Source organism: Strix uralensis, chromosome 5 (genome assembly GCF_047716275.1).
Source record: "Strix uralensis isolate ZFMK-TIS-50842 chromosome 5, bStrUra1, whole genome shotgun sequence".
In the NCBI taxonomy this organism is placed as follows: domain Eukaryota; kingdom Metazoa; phylum Chordata; class Aves; order Strigiformes; family Strigidae; genus Strix; species Strix uralensis.
This window is the reverse complement of record NC_133976.1, coordinates 38302991-38321573: the sequence shown is the minus strand read 5'-3', so window position 1 is coordinate 38321573 and position 18583 is coordinate 38302991. Positions and strand designations below refer to the sequence as shown.

At 45.8% G+C, this 18583-nt stretch overlaps 3 protein-coding genes and 1 non-coding gene across 6 annotated transcripts in view; 3 read left to right on the top strand and 1 right to left on the bottom strand.

The window, feature by feature from the left end:
• The window catches only part of XPOT (exportin for tRNA), a 29636-nt gene extending 28026 nt beyond the window's left edge, over positions 1 to 1610 (bottom strand). The window contains exon 1 of one of the 2 annotated variants that reach the window (XM_074870487.1): positions 1590 to 1610. The gene's annotated coding sequence lies outside the window, so the exon portion shown is untranslated. Of the gene's footprint in view, positions 1 to 1224; positions 1382 to 1589 lie in introns of those variants that run through there. The other variant, XM_074870485.1, reaches the window with a different exon arrangement.
• Positions 1611 to 2708: 1098 nt separating this feature from the next.
• RPL18A (ribosomal protein L18a) lies at positions 2709 to 6508 on the top strand. The gene is made up of 5 exons (XM_074870508.1): positions 2709 to 2959; positions 3423 to 3602; positions 4209 to 4338; positions 5833 to 5942; positions 6365 to 6508. Exons 1-5 carry the CDS (start codon positions 2942 to 2944, stop codon positions 6455 to 6457), a joined length of 531 nt encoding a protein of 176 aa, XP_074726609.1. The 5' UTR covers positions 2709 to 2941; the 3' UTR covers positions 6458 to 6508.
• LOC141944904 (small nucleolar RNA SNORA68) lies at positions 4957 to 5088 on the top strand. The gene has a single exon (XR_012629364.1). It is a non-coding gene; the product is annotated as a small nucleolar RNA SNORA68 (small nucleolar RNA).
• Positions 6509 to 8101: 1593 nt separating the features above from the next.
• KICS2 (KICSTOR subunit 2) lies at positions 8102 to 18290 on the top strand. Of its 2 annotated transcripts, XM_074870484.1 has the most exons (4): positions 8102 to 8434; positions 10567 to 10640; positions 10719 to 10855; positions 15545 to 18290. In XM_074870484.1, exons 1-4 carry the CDS (start codon positions 8200 to 8202, stop codon positions 16359 to 16361), a joined length of 1263 nt encoding a protein of 420 aa, XP_074726585.1. In that variant the 5' UTR covers positions 8102 to 8199; the 3' UTR covers positions 16362 to 18290. The 2 variants fall into 2 exon arrangements, with proteins under 2 accessions (XP_074726585.1, XP_074726583.1); XM_074870482.1 differs by having other exon boundaries at positions 10567 to 10855.
• Positions 18291 to 18583: the final 293 nt, after the last annotated feature.

Sequence of the window (18583 nt, the reverse complement as noted above, 5' to 3'; positions counted from 1 at the left end):
AGCTCTCATTTTAGGTATTTACAAGATGTGATAGCACACAGGGAGTCAGTGACATGCCTCATTTTAATTCCCTCAAGTTTTTTCTCTAATAAAACAAAGACAGTAAAAGAGCATCTTTCACATTCTTTTTTGATCTGTTTTGCTTGCTGCAAATCTTGGATGTATTTACAGACTCTTACATTGACCGAACGCGTGGTTAAAATGAACAACTGTATAATTATAGCTACTTCAAGAACTTTTCAACTGGACTAGAAAGTTTTTCTTCGTGGAAGTGACATACTAGATCTTCATTTCGGGCACATTCTTACTGGCCAGGAGTTTGCCTGTGAGGAGTAAGGCCTTCTGGCCCACCCCCGACTCGGCCAAAGAGCCCAGCCTCCCCTCGCTGGAGAGCCCCCACCACTGCGTGGCTCAGCAGCTCAGCCGAGGAGGGCCCTCGGGCATTCACACCCCACCGCGTCCAGATCTGCGGCGAAGACACCGGGGCTGCAATTTAACCCCTTCAGCCCCTTCCCGGGGGCTGCGGAGTGACAAAGCACTCCTCGGGCGGCGGCCGGCCGCTGCGGGGGCCGGCGGCGGCTCTCCCAGGGCGGGACGGCAGGGAACCACCGGGCTGAAGCACGCCGAGAGCAGCGGAATACGGAGGTGCGGGGGGGAAGTCGTCACCCCGCCTCACGTTGCAGTCTAAGAGCTTACGGTGACTTCCTTCCCCCACCGGAGCCATAACGGAGGATGGCTACTGAGGCAGCTCCCGCAACACGCGAATACAACCGCACCGCGAGCTACGGCATACGTTAGAAGAGAAAAATCCCGACATTTTTCGCGGCCGCACGCACGCACCCCCAGCCCCCTCCACCGGCTCACGGAGGACCGGCCCAGCGGGGACCAGCCGGCAGCGGCACCCCCCGTTCCCGCAGCAGAGGGGCCGGGCGGCCGAGGCGAGCGCCCGCGGCTTCTCCCGCCCCCCTCCCCCCTCCCCCGAGCCTCTCAGCTGCGGTGGAGGCGGCGCCGGGCTGACTGGAACCGGCCGGGTGACTCGAGGGAGCCCAACGCCGCCAGCTCAAGCGGCGACGCCCGCGGGCGCCCACACCGCCCCTTCTCCGCCGCTGAGGTGCCGCGGCCCCCACCAACAACGGCCGGGGAGGCCCAGCCGCCCCCCCACCGGGCTGAGTCACACCGCGCTGCGTGTCGTGTCCCGTCCCCGTGTCCCCCCGCCCTCGTTACCTTCCTGGTCACTCCTCCATCGCGGCGGCGCTGCCGGCTCCCACCCCCACAGCTCCGCAGCCGCCACGAGCATAGGGAGCGGGCCGGGCCAGGCCGCGCCGCCTCGGCTGGCGGCGGGAGGAGGAGAAGGAGCGCGGTTGGGGGGGGGGGGGGGGCGGGTTGGGGTGGGACGCCCAGGGGAGGCGCCGCAGCCCTCGCGCGTGCGGAACGGCCTCGGCGCCTCCGGGAATGAAAACTGCCCCCGCCCCTCGGCGGGACTGCGGCGCCGCGGGACTACGGCTCCCGGCGTGCCGCGCGGCACCCTCGCAGCTGGCCGACCCGCCGCGCCGCCCTCGCCTCGCTCCGCTCCGCTCCGCTCCTCTCACCTCGCCACTGCTCTGCTCTGCTCCCCTCCCCTCTCCGGCGGGCACGCCGGGCTGTGCCGCCTGCCCGGCCCCGCGGCACCCTGGGAGCCGTAGTCCCGCCCCCTGCGGCGCGGGGGCGTGGCCTGCAGCGCCCCGGACACCGCCGAGACGGCGGCAGCTCCCCCGCCAGTGCTGCTCCTCGTTACTGTCAACACCCCGCGGCACTAAAACCACCGATTTAATAAAGCGGGGCTGGCCCGTTCCGCCCCCAAATTCCCTCCGAGATCCGAAAATCGTGCTTTGTCAGTTGCAGCGAGGCGGGGGGCCGGCCGTGCCGCCGCACGCTGGGGGCCAGGAGCGGCGCGACCTGCGCGGTAACTCGCTCGAGGGCGGCCCCAGCTCGGGCTGGGCTGTGAGGGGACGACGGGTCCCGCTGGTGGCTGCGAGCGTGCCGTTGGTCTGCTCCGCGAATTGTTCTGCGGCCAAGCAATGTACACACGGGCTTTTGCGTGATTAGATTTAAAAGACTAAATGCAACTAACGGCAGGAAGGGGATGCAGCTCGTTACAGCGGTGTGACTGTTTTAGTATCTTTCAAGGCAAAACCCATCCACGTCTGGCTGCAACAAGCGCAGCTTTCAGAAGCGAGAGGTGCGCCGGACCGAGACCTCCACTCGCCATTTCTAGAGCCCTCACAGAATCACAGATCATCTAGGTTGGAAGGGACCTTGAAGATCACCTAGTCCAACCGTTAACCTAGCACTGACAGATCCCAACTACACCATATCCCTCAGTGCTATGTCAGCCCAACTCTTGAACACCTCCAGGGATGGGGACTCCACCACCTCTCTGCTCTCTAGTTCCCGGTGCACAGGAGCGTGAGTACTCAGGGCCAGCCGTGAAAAGAGGATCCCATCAAACAAGAGTGCATGGGGAGACCCACAGCGGCAGCCTCACGGCCGCCAGCATACACGGTCTCCCAGGGGACCGCGGGTGAGAAGGCTTCCCCCGGCAGCCCTCCATGCCCGGCTGCCGCCCCAGGCGGTGCGCGGTGCTGGCTGCCTCCGCCTGGTGCCTCCCTGCCACGTCCCCCGCGCCGCGGCACTGCTGGCTCCGCTGCGCGGGGAGGACGAACTTCCGCCGCCGGGCTGCCCCACCGCAGGCCGGGCCCGACCAGGCCACGCGGCCCCGCCGACCCGGAACCCAGGGCCGGCCGTCGCGGGAGGAGACTGACGGCTGCATCCTCCAATCGCGCTCTCCTCCCAGCCAATGGGCGGAGAGGACGGCCGGGGCGGGGCTGCCGGCGGGCGGGTGACGGGAGGCGGCGGCGCACGCGGCCTTTCCTTTCCTGTGAGCCGCTGAGGAGGCAGCAGCATGAAGGCGTCGGGCACCGTGAGTGAAGGCTGGGGCGCGGGGGGCACGGCCGGCCCCGGGACTGGGACTGAGGCGGCTGTTGGGAGGGTGGCGGCGCGAGCTTGCAGCGCTCGAGAGCGGCCTCTGCGAGCCCCAGCGGCCCTGCCTGGCTCTTGAGGGACGCGAGCGGCCAATATGGCGGCGGCGCCGCGCTCGCAGGACGCGAGAGGAGGCCGCCCCGCTCCTGGGCGAGAGGCCGGGATCGGCGGGCGGCGCAGCGGGACCCGCGGGGCGGTCCGCCTGGGCCGGTGGTCTGTCTCTCCCCTTTCCCTGGGTTGGTATGCTCTCGTCGCGGGGTTCATGCATGGAGCCGCGGTGCCTTCCGCGGTGTCGGCCCGTGGCGGGGCGGGGTCAGGCTGGCGCGGGGATGGCTCCGCGGCGGCTGGGCCGGCGGCGCGGAGGGGCTCACGCTGCGGGCGGCCTGTCTTTCGTCTTCCTCCAGCTGCGGGAGTACAAGGTGGTCGGGCGATGCCTGCCCACGCCGAAATGCACGACCCCTCCTCTCTACCGCATGCGGATCTTCGCTCCGAACCATGTTGTCGCCAAGTCCCGGTTCTGGTACTTCGTTTCTCAGCTGAAGAAGATGAAGAAGTCTTCTGGAGAGATTGTGTACTGTGGCCAGGTGCGGGATTAAAAAATAAAAAAGCGTGAGATTTGTGAAGAATTCCAGCTGGTATGTGTGGAAGGAATTTATATGAAACGCTGTAATTGGGGGTGAGGTTGAAATTCATTTATCCTTCAGTTGCTGTGAAGCCGAGTGACAAATTCGTGGTTTCAAAATGGCCATATATGTCCAGTAAACTAAAAAAAAAACTTACTTCCCAGCACTTAAGTTATGAACTATGCCACTAGTCAGTGCTGTTGTCTGGTTCTTCTGCTTCTTGCATTGTGGAATACACCTTTTAAGAGACATCTGGACGTTCATCATCCTTGTGAAGTAGACATTTGTATGTTTTTAGTCCTCTACCTTGATGCTTAAAGGACATTCTTTAGAGCTGAAATTCTTTGTGTATTTTTCTTTCCACGGTGAATTACTAAACTCTTCATTCTGGATTACCAAGACTTGAATGTAGCTATGTTGGTGTGGTGAAAGAGAGCAAATAGTTGTTCTTGACAATCAAACTTAACACAGTGGTTTCATGAGAGTGCTAAAATATTTATTCTTAAACTTGTAAAATGCTGGTGATGTACCGTCTCTAACTACTTTCATGTTCTTGTATAATTCCAGGTGTATGAGAAGTCTCCTCTGCGGGTAAAAAATTTTGGTATTTGGTTGCGCTATGATTCTCGTAGCGGAACTCACAACATGTACAGGGAGTACAGGGATTTGACCACGGCTGGTGCTGTCACTCAGTGCTGTAAGTACATGTATCTGTTTGAGGTACAAAATGGTAAGACTAGTATATAAGCACAAGATTAAATCCTAAACTGGACGTGAAGTGTGCTGACTCGATCCATGATAAGATAATTGAAACACTGGAAAAATTATGTGGGGAGTTCCTGGAGAAATCCATAGATGTTTATGTATGATATATGTGGTATCCTATCTGTTACTACTCTTTATGCAGTTTCTCTAGCCGAAAATATTCCCACTTCATTTTGGTGTGACTTTGTACAATTCTAATAATGAGTTTTTCTATACAGACTGAGAGTTTCAAGACCTTTCAGGTGCTGTATATGTTTCTTGCACTTTATTGTTTTAAAATAATTGAGTGTATCATTCCAAGTCTCATGGAGAGAATATTTCAGCTATCATGTGGAACATACTAATATCTGACCTTTAGAGAGGTGGCAAAAAAAAAAATTGGAAATCACAGAGGAAAAAAGTCTGTGTTGCTCCAAGATGTCATTGCCTCGTCCAGGGAGAGTTAAAGGTTGTCCTGATCTCAGTCTGTTATATGAAGTACTTGAGGGACAGACCATTTGTATAGCTGATGCTGTTGAAATCTAATCCAGAAGTGTTGTAAACACTACAGAATGCACATAAAAACCCAAAGAATATTGTTCTTAATAATGATATTCTTGTCATGTGTGCAAATATTAAATGTATCTTGTCGCCTTTCAAAAGCTGAAGTGCTGTTGAAAGTGAAATGTAAGGTTCTACATTAACTTACAATAATTCCTGTTAATTAACATACTGAAGGACTACTTGAGAGACCTGAGAATTTGTCATGATACAATGACTTTGATACCTTTATGCTCAAGAATACTTTGGACAGGTAAATTTTTAACAGGTGTGTTAGATCTTCATGGGAAGCTTCATTGTAAGCACACTAATATTTCAGCAGGCATATCTCCTGGAACTAGCTATGGACATTATGGTTTGAAGGCAGTGATTTTTCACTGCCACAGGGAGGAATTTTCAGGTAGCCCGTGTACAGATGGGTTCTTCCTGTTCTGAAAGCGTAATTACGTGGGCTAAACATCAATTTGTGTTTCTATCACTTGTCAATTTGAAGAAAAGTAAAGATAACCTCAGTTCCTACCTTTACTTGCACCTTCCTTTTAGAAGGGATTTTTTTTTTTTGAAGTTCACTTGTCTTTCCGGTAATCATATTCCAGTGTTGATTCAGAATCACAGTTTTCTTATGCAGAAAATTAAATAGTCCCACGTAGATTACTTCTGTACATGTGAACCTTCTTGAAAAATGGGGCAAGAAGAATAAAATGGCACTTTCTTAGAGGAGTTTGGTTATGAGTTCCAGGAAGAATTTGCTGCTGCATGTTGGTTCTGTGGTCAGAAATTTTAAAAGTTGTAGATGGTACTATAAACATCTCCTGAAAAGGTGGTAGTAAGATTATTGAACTGAAAATGTCATAAGATTTATTTTTAATGAGTTCTGTTGTTGCAGACCGTGATATGGGAGCCCGTCATCGTGCCCGTGCTCACTCTATTCAGATCATGAAAGTTGAGGAAATTGCTGCTAGCAAGTGCCGTAGACCAGCAGTCAAGCAGTTTCATGTAAGTGAAGTAACTTTGCGGTGGCTGGTGGGTCCTGGTCTAACACGGGACTGGAAGGGGGGAGCTCTTTTGTCTGGGACAGGTTTGCTTTGCAGGCAAAAATAGGGAGGAAACCAAACTTGCACGCATGGGTTTACAATTATGTTACATTATGATCAAGACTTCTAATGCTAGAACTGTTTGAAAGAAAGCCAAACTAAAACAAATACGTATTATGTTGCAGCAAACTTGCCTTTAGGAGACTTTTCTTTCAAAAAGAATTGCAAAACTAAAGCATCTGTTAGCTCCTATGAAGTATATCTAATCTGTGGATACATTGCTTCTCTATACATAAATTAGCGGTGGGATATAGCTTAGCTATTTATTGCAAGCTATTTCCTGTTGGTCATCTAATAATTAACATTAAAACATTTTTCTTGCAGGATTCTAAAATCAAATTCCCTCTGCCACACAGAGTTCTGCGTCGCCAGCACAAACCACGTTTCACCACCAAGAGACCAAATACTTTCTTTTAAATATGAAAAACATGCTATCAACTCTGTGTTGTAATAAAGGTCTTACCTGAACCTTTGACTCGTGGTTGTCTTTTGGAAACAAGTGTCCTGGATACCTAGGAGTCCCCCTTCCTACTCCTTATTTTCTGTAAACTATTGGCAGCATACTACTTGAGGCTGTGATTGTCTTGAAACAGGTCGGTGTTTCAGGTGCTGACTTAAATTACCAAAATAGCCTGTCAATAAACCAAGATTTTAATAACTGGCTTTTTGGGTCAGAGTAAGTCTGCCGTCGAGCAGCTATAAAACCCTGCATTCATTTTGTCCCTTAGACGTGCTACGTAAGTAGAGTTGACTTCAGGAAGAAGGCAGCTTTTTGTGCATGCAGAACTCGCCAACTGTAAGAATAAAGACCTCAGCTTCAGTTAAGCTACTTCAAGTTTTAAGTATTTAAAGCCAAAACTTGAGTTCTAACCTGAACCTTTTCAAGGACGTTATGCACTATTCTGAATTAACTCATGTACACATACAGAGGTGCCTGCACCTTAGAAATGAAAAGTGATGAAGGGCTTGGCGGGCTTATCTTTGATATTAGACTGATTGTTTTGATGAAAATTATTTTTTATATCCAAACCCAATCCTTCGGCTACTCTATTTACAATATAATACCTCAGTAAAAAAACTGTTGCACAGACTGTGTCGTTAAGGTTACTTAAAAAGGCTGCTTCACCCCTAAAGCCATTTTTTTGCATCTGGTGCTTGTTTTAAATTAAGATGTATTTTGATTTTCCTGGACAAGAGGTAGGCTGCTAGTGTAATTTGTATATGGGTCTCGCTCAGAGTTTGAGAACTGATGCTGTGTTCTGTCTAGATGTCAGCGTAAAAACATGCAGGTGTGAGTGGAGTGCAGGGAAATACTGTCCAGAGAGGAAACGGCATGTTTTGGGGTAGGTGGAGAGCTGCAACGACCAGGAGAGGAGCTGCCTGTTGATTTCAAGTGCGAGCCTTGCTCAGTGTAAGGGAGGTGACTGTTCCACAAGAGTTGGACCAGTCAGTGCTGCCACCGCAGCCCCCCTTCCTCGGCCTTGTGGCCCCGGGGCTCAGCTTTGCACCTCTGCGTTGCCCCAGTTCAGGGAGCTCATCTGTCCAAAATGTGATCTGAAAAGAAGGGGATTAATTTGGGCAATTCATGATCTCCCAGTCACAACTTCAAAGGGGAAACTTCAGTCAGGACAAGCTGGAGGGTCCTGCAGGAGTCCCATCAGGGTAATGGTAAAGGATGGGAATAAGGTCTCCTGCAAGGCCTTCTATTTTGGAACTTTCAAATTGAAAGAACAGCATGAAAACGGGCTTCAGGTTTAAGTTTCATAAAAACCAACGCGGCAGGGTGGAGGAGAGCTCGTTACAGGGACCAGGGCCAGTGTGGCCCGCCTGAAAGCATCAAGCGGCGTTACGAAGCTGCCCGACCCATGAGCGAGCGGGTCATCAAATACGGCCGCGATTCCTCCTACCTGCCCCCGGCTTGGGAGCGCGGGCGCCGCTCCGCCCCGGGCAGCCGCCCAGCCGGGACACGGGCCGCGCCCGGCCCGGCCCCTCACGTGACCCCGAGCCGGCACCTCCCCGCCCGCCTCGCTTGTCACGTGACGAAGGCAGGCGCGCGGGGAGTAGGCGGCACCAGCTTCTTCCCTCACGCGGCTGCGGCGCCAGACCCGGAAGTAGCGGCCGTTGGGGAGGCGGCGGCGCCGCCAGCACCGCCGGGCGCCATGGGGGAGTCGATCCCGCTGGGCGCGCCGGTGCCGGTGGAGCAGGCCGTGCTGGAGACCTTCTTCTCCCACCTGGGCATCTTCTCCTACGACAAGGCCAAGGACAATGTGGAGAAGGAGCGGGAGGCCAACAAGAGCGCGGGGGCCAGCTGGCTGGCCCTGCTGGCCGGGCTGGCGCACCTGGCCGCCGCCGAGAAGGCCTACCACAGCATGACCTTCCTCGGCCAGAAGCTAGGTACCTCCGGGCCGCCGCTCGCGCCCCGGGGGGGGAGATCCCTCCCTGCGTCCCCCGGGCCCCCGCCCCGGGTCCCCGCCCCTCCCCCGCTACCCCTCGCTCACGCCTCAGGTCGCTGCTGGGGGGCGCAGCGCGCCCGTGCCTGCTCACGGCCTGCCCCGGGTTTAGCTCCGCGGGTGTCGGCAGCGCGGTAGGGAAGGGGCGGCTGCCGTAGCCGCCTGACGTAATCGGTCAGCCGGTAACTGCACGGTGCCTGAGGGCCCTGGCCTCGGCGAGGTGCGTGTCTGGCCGTCTGAAACGCTAGTGCTGGGTCAGAAAGTGTCCGTGGGCCCAGTGAGAAATCGGCTGTGCCATTTGGGCTGGCCCTGTGGAATAAATGAGAGCACAGGTGCACACTGGTTGTGCGAATCGGCGCGTCTCTTTATGGGCTGGTAGGCTACCTACCTGCTGTTCCCAAGATTTAGCCAGAGGTGTTTCTGTGCCGGGATGCTCTGGCTGAGATTCTGGCAAAGGTGAGCTCAGTGGGGTGACCAAAGGGTTAAAGTTTTTTCGCGTCACGGTTCCAGGGCCCAATATTAGAGCTGCATATGTGTAAGTATCCGAGGCTGAAGATAGCCTCCTAAAAATTCCTATTCATATAGACCCTGCAGGATCTCAGGAAGTTTTGGCCGCAGTCTTGGCTGCTTCTCATTCTCTCAGTATGTGAATAGAAAAATCCCAAACTGGCACAGGATGAGGTGTCATCATGCTGCCCTCTGGGCAAAGCTGCTTATTTTTTCTTTGAACTGCAGCCTGGCATGGAAAATGGATCAAGGGATATGAGTCTGATGTATAATGCAGTAAAGCATCAAGAAAATTCTCCTTTGGTGTTTGGTGACTTGGAACTATTTTATAAGAAAATCTTTGCAGACAAAACTATCTGTAAGGCTGACTTTAAAAAGTGAATTTGGTGCTTGCAGAGAGGATAAAATTGAGGACAGAAGGGACAAAATTTGGTTTGTTTATATACTTAACAACAGCAATAGATGATTCTTCATCCTGCGTGTGACCTGGGGGCAACTCTCAGTTTAGGAAGGTATCTCTTTCACTGTGATAACCAATTCTCTGCCTTTCTGCCTCAAATTATGAAGGTTGCTCTTGAACATTATATGTGTAAAATGGATGTGAAAAGGACTATTCACCTTCACAAAATTTATAAGCTATTTCAAAGCGGAACCTAAATTTGGAATTTCTTTAAAAGTTCTGCAGATTTAGTCCCTGTGATCCTTGCTCTGCTGCAGCTGTTGAGTGCCATAGCAGCACATAAAGCCATCTGTAAATAGAAATTGTGAGATAAGGTTAGTAAGTTTGTACAGCCTTCTGGTAGCATCAGAGTTCAATATCTTTGTCTCTCTACTTCTGTCTTTTTTTCATTTTAAATTCCTCATATTATTGAGTAGGTAGAGAGAAGCACAGACTTCCCCCCCCCTCAGTTTTAGTGATGGATTAACCTGCACTGTGGTCTCATTGAGATAAGCTGTGATTGTTTTCCCTTTGAATTCTGGCTTCTATTAAGATTGTGTAGGGACTGGAAACATTTGGTTTGTACACACAAATGTACCATGGCTCCCATTTAAAGGTTGCTTTGCAAATTTGAGTACTTCATGATTGAAAAGGTATTGTTAGGGGAATTCTCTTGAAAAGATCTAGAGTTACTAATATGAGTGGAGTCTGTTAAAATTTCACGATGACTTGATTCTTCTGACTTCCACAGATAACAGTATTTCCAGGTCACGTATCCTTGTAGCAAATTTAACTGAACCTTTGTTTTCTGAAAGGTCACGCCATAACTGAGGCAGATGTGAGGGAGTTGAAGCTTTGCAGCAGTCATTGGCTGCTGAGATATGAATTGGGACAAGTGTAACTTGCATGGAATTACATAAAGTGCTTCTGAGTATATGCTGTGTGTAGTTCAGTTACTTGCAAAAGAATATGCTGAAATTTGTTTCTTGATTAAAAAAATAATACTGTGGTCAAACAACACTTAGGAACACCTAGGGGAAGACAAGCGTGGCTATATACAATTTTCCAGTATTGCTGTCTATCTTTGCTGTCCCTGGAATTTGGTAATACCTCCATATTTATCTGAACAGGTGGTCAGTCATTCTTCAGCCGAAAGGACTCCATCCGAACCATCTACACATCTCTGCATAATGAGCTGAAGAAGGTGGTGGCGACGGGTCGCAATGCACTAGGAGGAACAGCTCCTCACTTGGAAGAGCTGCTTTCTCACCTGTCTGAACAGCTCTGTTTTTTTGTTCAGGCTCGGATGGAAATTGCTGACTTCTATGAAAAAATGTACACGCTCAGCACCCAAAAGTTCATTAACTCTGAGGAACTGGTAAACATTTTGGAATCCATCTTAAAGAAATACAGCTCAAGGTCAGTGCTTGTTTGCTGGAAGTAAGTACTCAGACATATGATCTGTAATAAATGTTGAGGTTCAAAGCAAGCCGAAAGACTTTGCTGTCCTTTGGCTGCTGAGCAGCACAGCCCCTTGCATGAACTCATGCATGAAGTGAATGTTGGTCAGCAGCAGCAGATGCATGAAGTCTCAAAATATGACTCCTCCTCTGAAGAAGTAAAATAAAAAAGGGAGAGTGTTTCTATGCATCATGTTCTAGGAGCCATTTTCCCTATTCCTTAATACTCTGCATGTTTATATTCAGCAGAGAGAAAGAGTAATTTTTCTTATAAAAGATGTAAGAGTTCTTGTGCTTTTTCATTGGGAGTGGAGGGGAAACAAGACAAATTCCGTATGGACTTCAGTAAAATTGATATGTAAATAAAACAGATATTTGTGAGACAGTTTTACTTTTAAGGTAGAATATATGTCTACTTAATTCTAAAAGCTACACCATTGCTATTTGGTCTACCTAGGAGGGTTTTGTGGTGCTCTGTTATCACTTATCGTGAGAGGTATTGGAGCCAGTAGAAGGAGCACTTCTGAGTCTTTGGTCCCTGCCATTATGGTTTCTTGAATTTAAGACCTAATAGAATCTCAAGAGTCCCAGGATGTTTCTAAATGACCCTGGGGTGGTAATTTCACATCTAACACGTATGAGCCTTGAAAGTGGTGGCAGTTTAAAAAAGAGAGAATTTTTCAATGCTTGTTAACAGACTCAAATTCTAGCTCTTTATTTTAAAGCAAAACAAGGCAGCCATTGTGGGAAATTAGCTTTCAAATGTACCTGAATTTTTAAAAATCTTTGTTAATGAAAGAGTGTCTGAGAAGACATTTGGGGAGAATATTCTGAGGTCTTATTTTTTTCAGTTACAATTTTTAAAGTGTACACCTAGGAAAAATCAAAATAATGCAGTGCTGCTTTCTGACATTTCAAATCAAAGCACTGCAGCTGACTCCCTTATTTTTGTAGGAATAACTTAGGCAAATTGCTATGTAATTTTGCTATTTGAAAATCAAAACTAGTCTATATGATCTTACTAGTGATTTTTTTGCAATTCTTGGTTTGTGAACCCTTACAGTATCAGGGCTGTTAGTCCAATAAGAAAAATGAGACTTACGTATTTTTTTCCTTTGTGTGATAAACGTTAAAGAGTAAAGGGCGTTAAGTTTTTTTAAAAGTTGATTTTTGTTGTACACTAACCATCGCCATCTGTTCTGAGCATGTGCTGAGTGAACAGCACTGTTAAAAATCTGAAAACCAAAGCTGATACTTTGATGAAGTGACTGGAGGCTGTTACATATGAAATGTTTTACTACGCTATTTAAATAAATTTCAGTGACACATCTGTACTTCTAAGGCATTGTTATAACTTCTTTAAAAAAATAAACAGTGTCTCCCTGGGAAAAATACTGATGATCTTGCTTTGGGTTAATGAGCAATCTCTAAGATGGAGATATTCTAAGATGCTGTTAGAGCTAATTCAGTAGCTGCTGTGTGGTCCTTCCCAGTCATGTACAGAATATTTCTGTAGAAAGTGGGGATAATGATATCTTCCTTTAGTCCTTCCTTTAGTTTCTTTGTATCTCAGATTAGTTTCTGGGGGTTCTTAATGTTGATGTGTGCTGGCTGGAAGGCATTTCTGTTTTACAGTCTGTTGACCCTCTCAGGTAAAAGGTCGAATAAAATGGTCCTTGCCCAGTCTCTTCCCTCTGTCAATACATTCCTCACTTGTAGTTGAGGATGTGTGCCATTATTTCAGCCAACTGTGCTAAGGCCAGACAGGGCATCCGTTCTGTAGGTAGGTTCTGGTCTTGGTTTCTTTCCTTTACATCTAAAAATAGCTGTAGAGCAGTGACTGCTTGCTGGTAGAGGTATGACTGTCAACAATCAGCTCATATTGTCTGTATCTGAAAAATCATTAACTCATGAAGAGGCTAAAGATATTTTGTTATTACTTATTGCTGACTTGTACACAGCCAATACTAGACATTTTCCTCTTGTTTTTCTGTAGAATACAGCTGCAGAAGTAACTTTTCCTGAATTTTTTAACTCTTGGTTTGGGTGTGATCTTAACTGAAATAATTAAAACAGCATCAGAAGCAGGATCCTTTAAAAGCTTAGTATAAAATGAATAAGTAACTAATAAGCCTGTTTTGATGTAGTTATTTTTAAGTGTTAAATGTTTTTCATCTAGTCAGCATTTTGTAAATACATGCATGCATGTGTGATCTATCGAAGGAAATAAAAAGTTGTAGAAAAATGAGGCTGCTTCATAGTCTGAAAAACAAAACTTTAGCATCCCTCTGCATTTGAGAATGATTAGGGGGGAAAAAATAAGTTTTCCAATGTGTTTTTAAGTTCTTAACACTCTGGATTATTGAAATATTGTAAAATGTTTTACGTTATACTGAACTCAGATGGTTCTGTGTTATGAAACTTAATTGCTGCAGATATACTAGGTACACAGGCTGTGAGTTTACTCTGCAACCATATCAAGCTGCTCAGCTGTGGCTGAGGTGTGTATTTTTGGATTAAAACAGTTCAGCAAATCCTGCTGTGCAGTGAAACATGAAAATAGCTATGAGCCATGAAGCAAAGTGCATAATAATGTTAATCCAGGAGACTTGGTAGTGCTGCATTAGTATGAATTTTTTAATTGCTTTTAAGATTGAAGAATAACCTTCTTGGTCTGACTGCAAGTATGTTGAAAACACTGTGCTAAGTGTGCACTTGATGGGACTGTCTAGAACAAATAATGTTGTATAATGCTTTTTTCCCCCATTCTAATACATGGCAACAAAACTGGCTTTTTTCTGAATATAAAAACCAATGGAAATATATAATGTTGACTGTTAGCAGAATATTATTTCTAATTGACTCTTGTTTGTTCAAAGAAATGTAAATATGCTCTGGACTTCTTGGGCCACCAAAGTAGCCAGTAATCACTGTATCTCTGCTATGGCAAGTAGATATGATGGTTGCTGACATGTACTGTGTACAGAAGGTGGCTGGTCATCCAGCCTAGCCTGTTTGCAGAACATGGTGCATCAACTCATGATATTCATAGTTTCATTTTCTTCAAATAAATTTGGACTTGCATCTTAATATCAAATCCTTTCAAGACATGTATTGTGGCTGTCAAAAAAAGGGATACTTAAAAATAGTGATAAAATTGTCAGACAATTTTCACAAGCCTAAGAATATTTTGACAAGAGATTGATGGAAAGTCAAGGAAAAAATAAGGAAGGGAGAAGGGATGAAAAACCTAAAATCCTCATTCTCTCTTCTTGTCCACAACAAAATTAAGTGTTTAGATTTTGAACCAAGTATTTCCAAAATGAATTATATGTATTGTGTTCTGGAAGCTGAGGAGAATAATGGAGTCACTTTCACTTTAAAGATGAGCTGTTAAGGGTTGGAAGAATTCAGTATAAACTTTGTTTTGAAGCAATAACAAGACCCAGGATATTTTTCTGAAGTGAGGGGATAAATCTGTCTTAACTTAAATGGAAACCTCATCAAGTCTTGTCTTTGAACTATTGGTTGTTCTTTGTTGGAGACCTCTTTAAGAGTCCTAAATGCCTATTAGGGAACACATTTACTGAAAAGGTCACTTCTGTCTTTGCTGAAGACTCATTCTTTCTAAAGTTAAGCATTTAGCTTCTGTAGCTGGAACAGTTTTGCACAGTTTGGATTAAGTATGTATTTAATAGTGATGTTATAAATTTACGAGTAACTTGAGTATCAGGGGAAGGGAGGTAGGCTGGATCTATCTTTTTCTTCCTGACATTTAGGAAAAATGAAGTGAGAAGAGAAAGCTGTAGAATGGATTTATAAAATTCCATTTCATCGAGATTTCTTCTAATAGTAGGATTACTCTCATGAATAAGATGTGCAGTAGCACTTCTACCTGGTAGATGAGGTGTTGGTTTGGGTTTTTTTTAAACATCTGTTAAAATGAGAGCTGGTTTTGACCTGAGCGTTTGGTGAGATAAATTGGTTGTTACAGTGTCTTCATTGTGGTATGATGAAATCCTGCCAAATGCTTTTCCCCTTCATTGCTTTTAGTACACCAAGGTTTGAAGTTAAGAGACCTGGTTCATTGGTAAATACAGTTAATCATGGTTCTATTGACTAATTTTTCCATCACAATTTTATTGTGATTTTTTTTTTTTTTAAAAAAGAAAAGCTCAGCTTAGCTTCCTCATGGCTTCCCTATACAAACAGCAAATTTATAGCATCATTCCTTTGATTTAACTTAATGTCTTATTGCTATTCCAGAACTATCAAGACATACTTTACCACCAGAAGGGATTTTAAATTTGAAGAAAATCACCTGAATTTAAAGAGAAATGGTGTTATAGTAGTTCTTGGATCAAGATAAACAGTGATTGTTCTTGAACTGATCAAATATAACTCCCTTTCTTTGATAGAGAAATGTCTGACAGGTGTTTTTGTCAAATGCAAAGTACTGTATGTTCATTAAAATACTTGCCCTAATTCTGTTAAAAGAACTGTTTTTTAAATTAACATGATTAATTTTTTAATGTTTACACTTTACTCTGATATTTGTTCTTCTGTCTGTGAACTGACAAATACTATCTGATTATTTCACTGTAGTGTACAGCAGTTCTCATGTCTTGACTAATGTTATGTTTTCTAGATTTCATCATCCAATCCTCAGTCCTCTTGAAAGCAGTTTCCAGCTGGAAGTAGATGTGCTTGCACATCTCTTAAAGGCTCAGGCTCAGATCTCAGAGTGGAAGTTCCTTCCATCCCTGGTCAACTTGCACAGTGCTCACACAAAACTACAGACTTGGGGCCAAATTTTTGAGAAACAGCGAGAGACCAAGAAGCATCTGTTTGGAGGGCAGTCTCAGAAGGCTGTACAACCTCCGCACCTCTTCCTCTGGCTGATGAAGCTCAAAAACATTCTTCTTGCTAAATTTAGCTTTTACTTTCATGAGGCCCTTAGTCGACAAACAACAGCATCTGAAATGAAAACTTTGACTGCTAAAACAAATCCTGATTACTTTGGGAAAATTTCCAGCTTCATCCGGAAGTATGATGCCATCAATGTTTCCTTAATTTTTGACAATCGTGGATCAGAGAGTTTTCAGGGACATGGTTATCATCATCCCCATTCTTACAGGGAAGCCCCCAAAGGAGTGGATCAGTACCCTGCAGTGGTGTCTCTGCCCAGCGACAGGCCTGTTATGCACTGGCCCAATGTAATCATGATTATGACGGACAGAACCTCTGACCTCAACAGTTTGGAGAAGGTTGTTCACTTCTACGATGACAAAGTCCAAAGCACGTACTTTCTGACTCGCCCTGAACCTCACTTTACCATTGTAGTTATTTTTGAGTCCAAGAAGTCAGAAAGGGACTACCATTTTATTTCTTTTCTCAATGAAATTTCACATTCCCTTAAGAACTCCAAAGCTTTTGCGAGCTTGAAGCCTGGATCCAAAGGGTAAAATACAAACTACTTTGAAGCTGTCAAGGCAGTATGCCAGCCTTGGGGGAGCTGTAGCTTTCAAGGATTACATAAATTCATGATTCTCAGAGTCTAATTAAAAAGGAACCATTATTTTTAATGTTTTAAGTTCCTTTTTTTAACCTAACAGACACTTGATGTTTTTGGGCAGTACTCAGTGGGACAACTTAATTGTGGGGTGCTAAATGGCCACAGTAAGATTTTTTTTTTTTTGTGGTTTTCAATTTTCAGGATGATTTATTTTTCCAGTCCACAACTTTGTTGCCTGTATCAGAAAGGAATATATGCACTTTATCTTAGTCTGATCATTGACTGTCTTCTACAGAGTTTATTGAAAATGTGGTGAGGATGGAAGATACTATCTTTTTAGAAAACTGCATTGCCTGACAGGAATGATTTCTGGGAACTAAACACTGATACAAGGGAATATTGAAAAAAGCGAACCTGCAAGGACACATTTTAAATAAAAGTACAAGAATCACAAAAGGCACTATTGTTAATTATAACATAGTTTTCAAATGGTTTAAAATGATAATTGAGGTCTCTTGATGCTCTCTGTTAAGCACCAGTGTCTATTCTGAACACCCTGTGTCATAAAGCTTTGTCGTTGCTCCAGAACACAGTCTAGGGCAAGAAAAGCTGCATCGCGGGCCGGAAGGCCAGTATTCACTGGAGTGTTGTGACATTGTGTGTCCAGTACCAGTTTTGGCTCAGACTAACTGCAGGAGACAAGCTGAGGTTGAGCAGGTATTCTAGAAGCAACAGCCCCATGGAAAAAGCAGCAAAGCTCTTTTCAAATTGTGCTTTTGTCTGGCTAACTTAAAAAAAAAAAAAAAGACAGTAGGAAATGCCCTTTGTAAAATGAGTTATTTTCTAATTTGCTGTTAGGGTCAACCTGAATTTTTTTTTCAGATTTTTATATAGTTTTTTCTTTCTGTTCAGTTTTGAATAATTTCACAATTAAGTCAAATCACTTTTGGAATTTGGATTTAAATATATAGCCTATGCAGTATGTTTACCTCATTCTAAAATGTCTCTGTCACCACTTCTAGGCTGCAGGTTTGGAAAAAGTATGTTTTCTAGTTACCCTGAAAGTCCTTTATTTTGGAAATCAGTATTTCCAAATACAACAAAAGGGTCAGTTTGGCTGTACCTGTAGCCTTATATTGCATGATTCTTCTGACTGTTAGCTATGCAGCTGTGCAAGCACTTTCATGGGAATTCAGGAGGGCTGATAGGGGTCTGCTGTATGATGTATATAAGTGTGGTAAAGTTAGTTGATACTGTGTAAGGTATAACATCATCAGATTTGTTTTAAAAGAGAGTTTAAGTCAAAATGTTGGTTTCTGTTAAGACAAATATAAAAGATACCATTGCAGACATGGCTTTTACTGATTCCCTTTCGGTCCCACAAAAGGTTATAGTAAGTTGTCTTGCCTTTTGCTGTAAGTACTGGTTTCCTTACAGTCATATAAGCACGTTCCGTTCTTGAAACGTAAGCTCTGACTTTCCACTTTGTGCCAGAGCCTTCCATGCTTTACTATAATTATATGTTAGTCTATTGTGAATATCTGTGCTACTGCCTTTCACCTAAAGTCTTAGTCTGACTGCAGTATCACTCTCAAAAGTTTGAGTCTGCTCTTTGCCATTGGAAAATAACAGGAGTTGCAAATATACCAGCAACTGGAGGGCACCTGGTTGTAACAGCTTTACACTTTGCAGCTTGAATTGCCCTTTTGACAGGACAAAGTTGCAAATGACAGTATTGAGAGAGTGTGTGCTTCCCTCTGTGGGTCAGTGACCTTGTAATAACATTGTACTATTGACTTCCGCATTACGAGTAACAGAAAATTGTTGCCAGAACTGATTCCCAGCCTTCAGCAGTGTAATAAAGTGTTGTACAAACTCTGTCTGCCTCTACAGTATTTCCGTGTCATACTGGTTACATGTGGGAAAGGGAAGAGGAGGCTGGGGGACGAGACCACCTGTGGTAGACACCTTCTTGCTCATTTCTGAGTTGCAGGGGACATGTTGGAAGAGATGAAAGAGAAATCTGCCACCCTTTGGAGCAGGCCAGCAGCTTTTACCAGTTGCTGAAATGGCTGGAGGCTGTTCCCAGTGTTTTTTATGGGGAGAGGAAAAGGAGGTGACTGTTCAGCAGACCTGGTGGTTTACCTCACGCTCCTTGTTTTTTGGTGAGCA